This window comes from Lupinus angustifolius, chromosome LG06, assembly GCF_001865875.1.
Source record: "Lupinus angustifolius cultivar Tanjil chromosome LG06, LupAngTanjil_v1.0, whole genome shotgun sequence".
NCBI lineage: Eukaryota > Viridiplantae > Streptophyta > Magnoliopsida > Fabales > Fabaceae > Lupinus > Lupinus angustifolius.
Genome location: NC_032014.1, coordinates 20,132,961 through 20,145,850, shown reverse-complemented (window position 1 = coordinate 20,145,850; position 12,890 = coordinate 20,132,961). Strand labels below are relative to the sequence as shown.

Genomic DNA, 12,890 nt, shown 5'->3' with positions numbered 1-12,890 from the left:
TATCTATAAACCACTAATGTGTCCGTTTCATTCGCAAAACAATTGATAAAACTATAGTGAGAGTAATAGATTTGTTTGACAAATTATTAGCCATTTCAAAATTAGTTGCAGCCATATTGTAATATGGGAACGCATATATTGTCATTATTAGTTATGATTAGTTAAAAAATATATATTTAAGTTAAAAGTTTAAGTATTAAATATTTTTCGAATCAATCATAATTGATGATACATAAAGTGACATATTTTATACGACAATAAATGTATTCTCTATTACAATAACTATAATTGCAAAAGAAATGGTTGAAAAATATGATAGATGTAGCCACAATTGTGTCTTGCGACGTGATTGCATGTGGATCACAATTTCAAACCATAAACACAACATATAACAACATGAAAATTAAGAACAAAGTAGCAATGTAAATTCATATGACCAAATATATCAAAGCCTAAGATCTAAGTCAAGTTTATTGATATCTGACTCTTGCTTTGGCAAGTCCACCCTAAAGCTACCTGGCCAAATTGAATCCACATGCATAAAGGGTGTCCATATCATTCCAACCTCAGAATTATTTGCATCACTGAATCTAGCAACCATAGTAGACCTTTCTTGGTTTGGTTTATGCACAAGTGAATGAGGTTGGATTCCAAGTGGCCTCTTCATTGATGTCCTCGTCATCATCATCTTATGAGATTGGTAACTCTTTGCTGCTCCTCTTTCTCTTTTGTGTGCATTCTGATGTCCACCTAAGGCTTGTGAACTGTAAAACTTTCTCATGCAGAAGTTGCATGAGAATAGTTTATTGTTTTTGTTTGGTTTTGATTGAGAATCTGTGTTTTGATGATCAGCTTCTGATTCAAGAGGCATGTCTCCTTTGAGGCTTAGACTCAACCATTCACCAAATTTAGTAGCATCTTCATGAGTCTGTGATGAGTTTGATCCACCATCTATATCTTGTTTATTGATTGATATCTCATAATCTACTTCATGCTCCTTTATCAAAGTCATTATAATGCTTGTTTAAGATGAGAATGGTTTTGCTTTTTCAAGACTCTAGGGTAGAAGCATATGATATTGGAATTGGAGTTGGAGCGGTTGCTCTTAAATATGAATTTAACTCCAATCCGATACTAAAGAGTCCAATATTGGATGGGGATTATGATGCTTACGAAAAATATTTTTAACGGATATAATTTTAAGTTATTTTTCAATAAAAAATTTAAAAATCAAGAAATTTCCGTTATCCTTATATTCTAATATTGGACTATCTAGAACTAGAGAGTAGTAGATCCCCTTAAATATTGATATATAAAAAAAAAGGTAGGAATGATTGAGTGCAGGAGATAGAAAGTGGGAGATTAAAATCAATTATTTGGACAAGTGTTATCTCTTGATGATCTCAGCATTAAGTTACATACACTGTTCCCATAGAGTTTTGCATGTCCATTTTTAGGGAAGGATTGGGACAATGCTAATGTCATATAGTGTTGGCAATTTATGATTTGAGATTCCTACTTGTGTTATGGCTTAAGCTTCTTATAGCATCTATGTTGGTTCTCACAATAGACTCTTTACTGTTGAAACTGTCATGTACTCTGAAGAGTAAGAACCTAGATGACACTATTCCAAGTACCTAACAAAATTTAAGGACAATAGTTGGAACCGTTGTGGGTAAAAAAATCATGCAGCATTGACAAGAGATATCTACAGTATCCACCTAATAGAAGATCTCTTGTTTTTTATAACTTCAGATATAGCACATATTTAATAATATATAACTATATTTTTCATTAAATATAAGTATATTTTTCATTCGTTAAAGTTTAGTTTGAGAGTTGAATTTTGAAGGGGAAGGAATGGAAAGAGAAGGCTTAGGAGTCATCTCACAAGTGTATTTCATGGCTCTCAAGCCTTATCTTTCTCTTTATTCTCCTCCAAAATTCAACTTCCAAACTAACCTTAAAACACAACAATTTCTTACGAAAATATTATTTCTGTCGTGAGTTCATATGTTCAAATCTTAAAAACAAACTTTCTTTGTAAGATAAAGTTATATACTTACCTTACATACTTTACTAAGTGAGAGTTTTGTGCGGTCTGAGAACGATACTTAATTTATCATTGAGTCTAGCTAACTCTAAGCCTATATAAATCTTGAAGAATTTGCTTTCTTAAGACAGGTTCTCTTCCGGTTTCGGGAAATGAGAGATCGATCGTATAGTAAGATCCCAAGTGTTGCTTGCTTCGGTGAGCATTAGGTCATCCTTTTTTATATTACTTCGGTCAAAAGTGAAAGTGTTGTTACATAATTCCATTTTTTAACATATGTATCTCATATCAAATTCACTATATCATATACTACAAATAGAGTTCATAATAAATAAAAAAAAGGTTTAATAAGGTAAAAAGTGATCAACCATATACCAAGTGAATGCACCAATATTCGTAATGCATATTAAGTAACTATTGTAAAATATTTTTTTATAATATTTGTCCTCATAAGAACTAAGGTCTCATAATATTTTGCTTACTCATAATATTGTTGTAGAAAGTAAGGAACCGTGTACCAAGTGAATACGTACCCTTACTCATACCTGGTAGGGGTGAGCATGTTCATGTAACCATTGTTCCTTACCTAATCCTAAATGTTTATAGGTCATTTTTTTTAAACATGAACTCAACCTTAGACTTGAAGTTAACCTCACCTTAAATATCAATTGGGACAACTTTGAACTCGGACTCGACCATAAACTCAATTAAATATAATACATACTACTTTAGATAAAATATTATCAACATTTTACTAATTGTTATGAATATGTAATTTGACATATGAAATAATATAGGTATATAGTGTTAATCATGTATATATGATGAAAAATAGAGAATCAATGATATTTTTAACTAAAGAGATGTCATTACTCTGTACACAATTAAATAGAGACGTATACAAATATAATAAGTGAATGACGATGGGGCAAGTCGGGTCGGGCTATGCTTGTCCCCTACCCGATCCTAAATAACGTATGAGTCTAATTTTTGAACCCAAATCTGATCACAGATGCAATGAGACCCGATCCTATATGGATTCGATCATGATCAAGTCAAACTTGGTGAGCGGGTAAACCGAGTCCTGCTCACCCCTAATACCTTACACCAGGTAAATATGAAAGTGATTAAAAAAAAGTTGAAAGTCCTTGCACGAGGTAAATATGAAAGTGATTAGAAAAAGTTGAAAGTCCTTATTCCTAATCCCAAAGAAGTGCAGGGTTTTAGCACATTTAGAAGTTATAGGTTCCCATACTGGACCCTGCAAAGTGTGTACCACTGGTAGACCAGTACAAAAATTGATCTGGTCTTTTAGGAGCCGCAAATTTGACATGGGAAATATCAAGTTTGTACTCTGTAGAATAGGCCACAAATTACATACATGCACAGACAGTGACTTGGCATCGGGTTAACTGGTGTTGGCATCCATCCAAGACACAGTTCAGACACATTAAGATGGACATTGGTTTGTTGTTACTCAGAGAAAGGGACACGTTTGTAGTAAAAAGATGGGGAAAATTATATGCTCCATTTTAGGAAAATACCAAATACATAAAAGATAGTGGTTTTAGTGGTATCCTTTTGCATAATTTTTTATAAGAATTTAAATATTTATTTATTTTCACTATAAAGATTTTTGAAATGATGATTACATTATTCATTATTTATGTATTTACTTTTATTTAAAAGTAAGAGTCTCTATGATAGTTAATAGGTTGTTGTGTATAAAATATCTGTTAGGAGTCCACATTGAGTATAATAGCAAACTCAATAGGGGTACTTAAGCCATGAGTCTCCCACCTAATAGATTAGTCTTTTTGATTGAACTCTCCTTGTGTGTTTAAGTGATAACAATTAGTATCTTTCATTAAGAGTTTTGTCTATAAGTTGGATTAAGATACATTACCGAATACTGATAGGTGAGTGAAGTTACCAAAAAAGAAAGGGCTATCGTTGCTTTAGTGTCAGTAGAGTGAAAGTCACCATGAAACAGTACAATCATTACATTATTCATCGTTCATTTGAATTACTTTTTAAAAAAGCTAGTGATGATTAAATGTAAATAGTCCATGATACAATTACAATGTATAGCCATTAATACATTTTTCTCTCAAATATTTTTACACACTGACTATATACATACTAAAGTCTTTCATCTCCATAATGCAATGCTCCTGTTGTGGAAGTTAAAGGGCCACAAAAGTTGTCAATAATGTTGAGAAAAAGTTAAGGGAAAAGAAAGAAGTGGTGGAGTTTTTTAATCAGTTTCTCTCTGCATATGATGATTGTGGTGTCTAGTTGTTAGTGGCTACGTGTTATGTATAGTTGAAGAGCATTATGAGCCAATTGTTGCTTATTCTTAGAAATCAGAATCTTCTTTAAGTTGTTCTTAAAGTTTATTATTTCTTCAGTAATGTGATAGATGAAGGAATTGTGATGTTGAAGCTTCATTATGATAAAATAATTGAGGGGTTGGATTGATGACAAGGAACTTTCTAATCTGCCAAAGTCTTATCTTGTTGGAATATCATATAAATTAAAAAAATATTAGGATTAGAATCCCAAAGATTTGCCAATTATGTACAAAGGGCTAAGACTGAAATCAGCACCAAGTCAAACAAAATACCTACCTTTCTGCTTTATGTTTCAACAACACATCATTAGTAAGTAAGCAGAACCTATCAAATACTTGTATCACTTCCATTTAGTTGTGTTGACATGCCACATTTAGAAATTAGAATGCATATAAAGCCCTTGATTGTTCATTTACATTTTAGGAACAATACGTGAAAAAACGAAGAAAAAAACCAAAACAAGCTTTAATAGTATTTTGTTTTCCTATGATAAAATGCAAAAAATGATGTTAAAATTTAGTGATGGTTTTTATACGAAATATTGTTATGTTAGCTGTAATTTTTATTCAACTTGTTCCCTATTTTTTAACATCTCGCATGAATGACACATGCCACTAATAAGCATGATTGACAAGTGTTGGAACTCTCTCATACTGGAATATGAGTGAATGAAATTTAATGATTTTTGATATTATTCAATTAAAATCTGCACCATCAAAAAATAATTTGTCATATGTTATAATCCTAACTCAATATTGACCTCTCTAGTATTAGAGAGGATCCATACTAGAATGACAGGCTTAGTACACCCGATTGACACCAGAGAGGATCCATACTTAATTGACAAACTTAGTACACCTGATTCACACATCACTTAGGTGTATTTTGAATAGATGCTTTCCAAAATATTAAACTTTCTTGAGACCAAAATAATAATAAAAACTTACATGTATGGTCACAAAATGTACCCTATTTATCCGGACTAAAAATTTAATTGAGTCTATTAGGAATCCCCCAAATGAGCTTAGGTTGGCTCATCCTGATATTTCTAGATATGGTTGAGTTTGGCTTGTACATTCCCTTTTCAAAACTGAAGACAAAAAGGTTAAAAATGGAAAGAAAAACAGAAGAACAAATTCCCATCATGTAGCAGATGCTAATAAACAGTGGTCATCTTCAAAAGTTTATCTTCTGAACTTTGCAGAGATGAAACCCTTCAGTTATACGCAAGTACACTGTTCTCTCCAATAGTACATATGAAAACATCATAAATAGCACAAACTTTTTTCTTTTCCCTCTATGTATTGTCCCTATTACTAGTATTCCACCAAAGTTAGGACATTTATCAACTAAGATGGTAGGCAAATATCAGAGACAGCCTGTCACAAAACTAAAGTTGGTATCTGAAGATATCAAATTTTAATATGTTTCATACTCTTTTCTTCTACTTTTCTAAAACATATCAAGGGCTTTCCCAGCACAAGATGTGGCAGTATTGTAAATAAAAGAGTAGTACACTTAGCTATCTAATTATATGCAGAGAAAGCTACAGTCCTAACATAATGCCATAACAAGGTCACAGAAAAAGGAACAAAACACAAGCTTTCCTGTTGTGGGGCACAATGCCAGGCACAGTATTTACTCTCTCATGCTCAAAAATTAGCGAACTAATGCATCCCATTTCAGAATAATGTGTGGCTTTAACCAGAGTGCGCTGGTGGAGCATCATTCTCTTACCATGCTCACTAACCAGAGTGATGGAGACAGATAATGTATTCGATTTTCATAGGCTGAGTGCAACACTTCTGTATTAACCAAGGTTAAAAATCACTCCAGGGGTTTTCTTAGTAAGATGGAACAACAACAACAGAGTTCCTAATCAAAATTCTGAGAAGGCAGATTTGAATACAGTTTATTGAAGCATCTGACTCTGTCTTGTTATGGACTGCTAAATATGCAGAATGAAGGTTATTTCATGACCAAAGAAGCATGGACCAACTTGTGTGGATGCCATTTTATCTATGTAGCAAATTCATAAGACTTTACAAACTGGTACCAGGGACAAATATGTGAATGAAGGTTATTTCATGACCAAAGAAGCATGGACCAACTTGTGTGCATGCCATTTTTATCTATGCAGCAAATTCATAAGACTTAGGAAACTGCTAAAAGGGATGATTTATATGTGAAGACACCATGCAATATCATAACAGTACAACCTAGTCAATTTTCTATCATATATTGCACACTGCAGTTCTTTCTCGATCAAGCACACATATTCGTAGTTGCAAGTAAACAATTTTTATTTTGGTCTAGCCACAGGTATCCTCCACAAGAGGCAACCCTGTCAGCCTCGGGAACTAATCATTTTGATAAAAAGTAACTACATTTAGTAATTGCCTCTGCCTCTAAGGCATAACACAACCAACCATGGTAGCAAACATTTGCCATGGGGATTGATGGTTCACAACATAATGGACCATACTGAACGAAGTGGTTCAAGTTCTTCACAACACTCCCTAATCTCAAGTAGATTGTTAGCAATAAGTAAATAATAACCAGGCACTTGATTCAGTCATGCCCTAAAAAATTTATTGTAAGAGCATCAGAAAACTGCTCATATGATGATGACAGTCTGTCCTACTACAAACTAATATCATATAATTCAAGTTTGGGCCACATTATTCTCAGATACAAAACAAATCAAGTCTATTTCCTTTAACTACTTCGAAAGGTTCTTACTTGTATTAGAATACTAGATTAAAGTGAAAAAATAAAATAAAAAAATCGACATGGTACATGAGGCTAACACCCATTGCGGAGAACAGTCAAATGTAAGCCACCTTACTCTAGAAAGCAGAGTCAGAAGAATAATTTTACTTGATGTTTAATTCATAATACAATTATATAAAATATTTTCTCAAATGAACCCCCTAAAAGAAAGAGATATGTTAAAAATCCAAACCAACAAGCTTCCTGATTGAAAGCACCTGTCATCATTTTCACTTCCATTCATAACCCGTAAGCATAACTCGCGCTGATTGTAAAGTCCATTCAAGTACCTATGGCACATAAGGACAAACGTTAGTTTGCAAAGGATATCTCCAAATCAACCATATAATTGAACTGTACAATAAACGTGCCTACCAGTGAATTGCAATTACTAATGCAGTAATGAACAAATAAAAAACACTGTTAATATCTTCCACTCCCAAAGTTTTGCTTGTTTTCTAACCAAACCTAGGAAGCCAGATACAACATGGGAATAATGGGATCATAGTTACCAGGTTCGTTCATTAACCTTTTGCACCACGTATTCAATTTATATACAATAACAACAACCAAGCCTTTATCCCATTAAGTGGGATCGACTACGTGGAATGAACGACGCTATAATGCTCCTATCATAAATCATGTTCATGTCTTTCTTTATCATTTCCCCTATGATTTTTCTTGGTCTCCCTCTTCCTCTAAGAATTGGACTAGCTTCCAATTGATCAACTCTCCTTACAGGAGCTTTTACCATCTCCTCCATACATATCCAAACCACCTAAGACATGATTCTAATATCTTTTTCTACAATAGGAGCTACTCTAACTTTCTCCCTAATGCACTCATTTCTAATCATATCTTGTCTAGTATGTCCACTCATCCAACACAACGTATTGAATTCATATAAAGATAACATAAAGAATTAAAGTGCTATGCACTGTCATTGACAAAACTAATATTTAGATATTTGTTGTTTTGTTTTAATAATTAAGAGAGTAATAGCAATAATATTGATTTAACAATATATTGTTGGAAGCCAGTGCAAATGTCCTTTACACTGACAATGCAAACCGACTAAACTCTAACATAAAAGTACAAATCTTAAATTAAAATAAAAGTAATGTTTTAAAGCTTCCCCTAAGTAATTTGTAAACATAATAAAATGTTAACATTTATTGAATTATTGTGCTAGTTCCATCTATAACAGTATAAAAATTCAAAAGTAAGTCAAAAGTTGTAGAACAGATTTAGGAGTATCCATGAAGTTTTTTAAATGTCTATGTCAGACATGTTGACTATTATGACTTGTCTGTGCTTCATAGCAAGCCTTGAATCTACCAAAATCACTTTTCGAATACCATGAAGAGCTGAAAACACAGGCTAGCCCAACTCACCCAAATTGATCAATCATGGGTTGCTCACAAAGTGAGCTGGGCTGGGCTGGCTGGCTCACATTGGTGGTGAACCAAATTTTGGCCAAAGGAACCAAGGTGGGTTGGTGGGTTAAACAGATTGGCACACCTAAATTAAAAATATAAAACAAACCATAAAAACCATAAACACAAACTTTGCATAATCAAGAACAAAGGAACATGGCTATTGTTGGTCCTACGATGCAGATGAAGCAACCACCAAAAAATGGCCTCTTCCCAGGGCAATCAGCTTCCTCGGCAACCAGTCCAGATCAGAATTGAGCCTCCGCCGTAAGCGCCACTCACCGACAGTACCATGCCCATATGTTGTAAACCATCACTACTGCCCTTCTTCATCCAGCTGCCAGTCACATTCCAATGACAGGGTTGCTTAACCTTGTGATTTACCTCATCCTTTAATTTTTTATTTCCCCAACTCATAAGACTACCTAGGTTGAACCCATTTAACCTAAGTTTAAGCGAGCCAAGTCAAAACTGACCACTTTGAGCCAAAAACTCCTCAACCCAACCCAGGCTTGAACTTGGGGTAAGCTTAGAGGCACACAGTTTACAACCCACATTGGCTACCCTTTGTCTTTACCCGAGACATTTTCTTAAAGGGAGCTTGTTTAGGAACCCTGGCATTGTGGTGTTCATAATTAGTTAATTACCCAGTTTCCTGAAGTCTTAATTTTTATTAGGAGCACGAGATGAATTTTTATTATGTTTCCAATGACCCTTTCTACATTAGACCTTGCCATAAGGAGTTAGGGTGGGTAGATCACTCCTCTATCTCAAGTTTCTCTTTAGCAACATCTTTGGAAATAAGATCATTATTAAGGGTTTGTTCTCACCAAAGGTATTGTGGAGTTCTAACTTGTGTGAAGTTAACAAATAGACAATCACAGGATTTCATATCAAAGTCCACTACGCACTCCCATTGTCATCATAGATCATCTCGCTTAACTGCAACATTCGAATTCGGTATCATCAGATTCTTGTTAGTTGGCACCTCAATGAGCAATTTCAATCAAACTAAGCCAAACCTCTCTCACTTAGCTAAAAGCTGCTCTTGCTAATTACTTTCACCACCCTTATCGACACTAGACGTATTTCCACGCAATGTCATATCAATATAAGTAACAACAACACTAGATAATTCAATTAATTATAATATGATACTATCAGAATCTGAATAATTGTAATAACATCATACACAAATTCTAACAAACAAGTAATACCATGAAGTAACACATACCCTGAGACAACTCACAAAAAGCGCGAGACTCGACGGTAATACGTGAAGTCAGGCGAACGCTGGCGACGGCGCTGTGCAGCGGCAACATCGAGTAGGTGCAACCCAATGGTCCAATACTGCTTCAAAATAAATCAACAAAAAATAAATTAACAATTAAAAAATGAATAAAATAAAATGAATAATTAAATGAGAACATGTTTGAAAAGAAAAGAAGGTACCTAGGGAGTGAATTGAGGGGGCGACGAGAGTGAAGAAGGTGAGAGCGGAGTGAAGGTGGAGAGATAGGTTGAGAGGACGAACGAGTTGGTATAGTTCTCGCGGCGGAGAACAGCGACCTCGATAGAGATCCGCAGTGCCGAGCCATTTCTGTGGAGTTGAGAGCGGAGGTGGCGGCGGCGGAGGAAGAAATGTAATACACTGTTGCAATAAAGAATGTAGAACGGAGATAGGGCTTGGGTTGAGTAATGTTATTTTTACGGCTACGCAAATCTCTCATACTTTTTATACATTCGTTACACTGACCACCCCCAGTAATATTTTAAACAAAAAATGTGATAAATACAATTAAGTTAAACAAAATATGGTATATTGTGACGAAAAATCCAAATAATATACAAATCAATGTATCTTTATTATTTTTGTTATAAAATGTATCAACAATTCTAAAGAGATATTGTTTAAATTGCTCTTATACTATATTGTAACAAAACAAAACAATAATAAAGAAATATTGACTCATATATTATTTGAACTTGTCTCCACAATATACCATGTTTTATTTAACTTAATTGCGTTTATCATATTTTTTGTTTAAAAAATTACACTTATTTCTCATGCAGAGGTAGTCAGTGTAATGAAAGTATAAAAATTATGGAATCGATATAGGGGTAGAAAAATGAGGAATGGTTTATGTAATACAAACTGACCACAATATGCAGTGATAAAAGGGTAATTATTTTAACAATAAAAAATTACTTTTACCCTCAATCCAAATTTGTAAATAATGAAATGGATGAACCACAAGATTGAATAATGATTTTTTTTTTGGATTTGAATAGATTTGTCATCGAATTAAAGAGCGTAAATTTGGTTGGATTGAATAAGGTTTTTTTTGGCCAGGTTATTTTTTAACCCAGAATCCAACCACCTAGATCCGAAATTAATTTAACTTTAAATATTGATTGAGTTTGTCTTCAAATTTGACTATAGACTCATTAAATATAATGTATACTTTTTTTTGATAAAGTTTTCACAATATTACTTAGCATTATGAATATTTAATTTGACATTTTGTATGATATTTATATTGTTAATCATGTATATATAATTGAAAAATTAAAGCATCAATGATATTTCAACCAAAGAAACATCTTCACTTTGTACACAATTGAGTAGACAAACGCACATACATGATGACTGGATGACCATAGAATGAGTCGGGTTAGATTATTTTTGTCTCTTGCTCGTCTCTAAATATTGACAATGTCTAATTTTAGAACTCGAATTCAGCCCTAGATCCGACGAATTCTGGCTAATCTCAGGTCTAATCATGAACGAACCGAACTGGGTGAACATGTAGTGTCGGGTCTTACTCACCCCTAGAATTAAGGATGGAAATAGAGTATGTTAGATCTTGGCTTAAAAAAGCTGAGAGTCGAGATGACAACAGGGTCGGGCGGACGCAAGTAATGTTTACTCGAGCCCTACTCACACTATTTGCATGTATCCATGCAGATATTCGTGAATACTCAAAGAGTTTCAATTTTAAATATAATATTTATGTAATAATCAATATATAAAATAAGATATTTATATGTTGAATTTATAATTATAATTCAATTACTAAAATTAATTATGAAATAAAATAAATTAGATAATATATGATCTTAAAATAATAAAAAATATAATATAAAAAATATTTAATTAAAAAATAAATTTTTAAATTTGTAGGTACCCATTAGTATAATAAAATTTACTTTTGCTCATAAGTTATTATTACGAGTATTCATTGCGGAACGAGTACTCATATATTTGATTTTTTGTCATCCTTAATTGAGATATATAGTATATAAGGGCATGAGTTTATCAATTTAAAATAATATACATATTTAAAAGCATCACTTGTGGTGTTAGCTTATTTAGAGGTTTATTATAGTATATGTCCTTGAAATAGGCTAACATGCATTTAAATATGCTAATAAACCTATTTTTAACCAAGTTCACATTACCTTAATAATTAAATTGTATTTTTGTGTACATTTTTATATTAAAATTTCATATATAATAATATTAATTATATTATAATATGATTAAATAAATTGTCTATCAAGTTTAATAAGCATGTTAGATAGGGCAAAGTTTGACATATAAGTTTAAATATATTTTGAAGAAACTTTATCTGTTTATGAAAAGTCTAACTTGATCTAACCTATTATAAGTCAAGGTTGGAATGGACAGCTCCGAAGTTTTTTTTGAGGTTGGGCCAAGTCCACCAAATTAATTCTATGTTAAAGAATGAGAGTGTAGGATGAGATTGCTATTACAAAACTTAGTTAGATAAAAGTTGAAAGTTGAAAAATTATTTTGAAGTGTTTTGTAACTAACTAACTTAACTAACTAAGTTATATTCCCATGTGCGAAATACATAAAGAGAAAGTTTTGATAAGAAATTGATTTCTCATTGTTCTGATATGACCAAGTTACCAAGTCTGGATGCTTGGCTTTGAGCTTTGGCCTTGATAGCATTAGAACTGGAACTGATTGCTTGAATGCTACATAGGTTGTTCCCTTGTGCAAGTTGTTTTTTATCATTGTTTAATACCCTCACAAGTTGGAGTGCATATATTGAGCAGTCCAAGCTTGGTATGAATGGAAGCATAATCATTTGCTCCTAAAGCTTTTGTGAGAACATCTGCTAACTGGAAATGAGTAAGAACATGCATTAGTTTGATCTTACCTTTTGTATATTGCTCTCTAACCGTGTGACAATCTATTTCAATATGTTTTGTCCTTTCATGAAAAACTGGGTTAAATGCAATATG

General features: G+C 33.0%; 2 protein-coding genes across 2 annotated transcripts; both read right to left on the bottom strand.

Moving 5' to 3' along the window:
* LOC109350869 (zinc finger protein 4-like) lies at positions 357–1,084 on the bottom strand. Its single transcript, XM_019592181.1, has one exon. It carries the CDS (start codon positions 1,010–1,012, stop codon positions 446–448), a length of 567 nt encoding a protein of 188 aa, XP_019447726.1. The 5' UTR covers positions 1,013–1,084; the 3' UTR covers positions 357–445.
* LOC109350138 lies at positions 6,974–10,320 on the bottom strand. Its single transcript, XM_019591287.1, has 3 exons — positions 10,068–10,320; positions 9,850–9,968; positions 6,974–7,469 (listed from the first exon to the last, which is right to left on the bottom strand). The coding sequence occupies exons 1-3, from the start codon at positions 10,211–10,213 to the stop codon at positions 7,462–7,464; spliced, it is 273 nt and encodes a 90-aa protein (XP_019446832.1). The 5' UTR covers positions 10,214–10,320; the 3' UTR covers positions 6,974–7,461.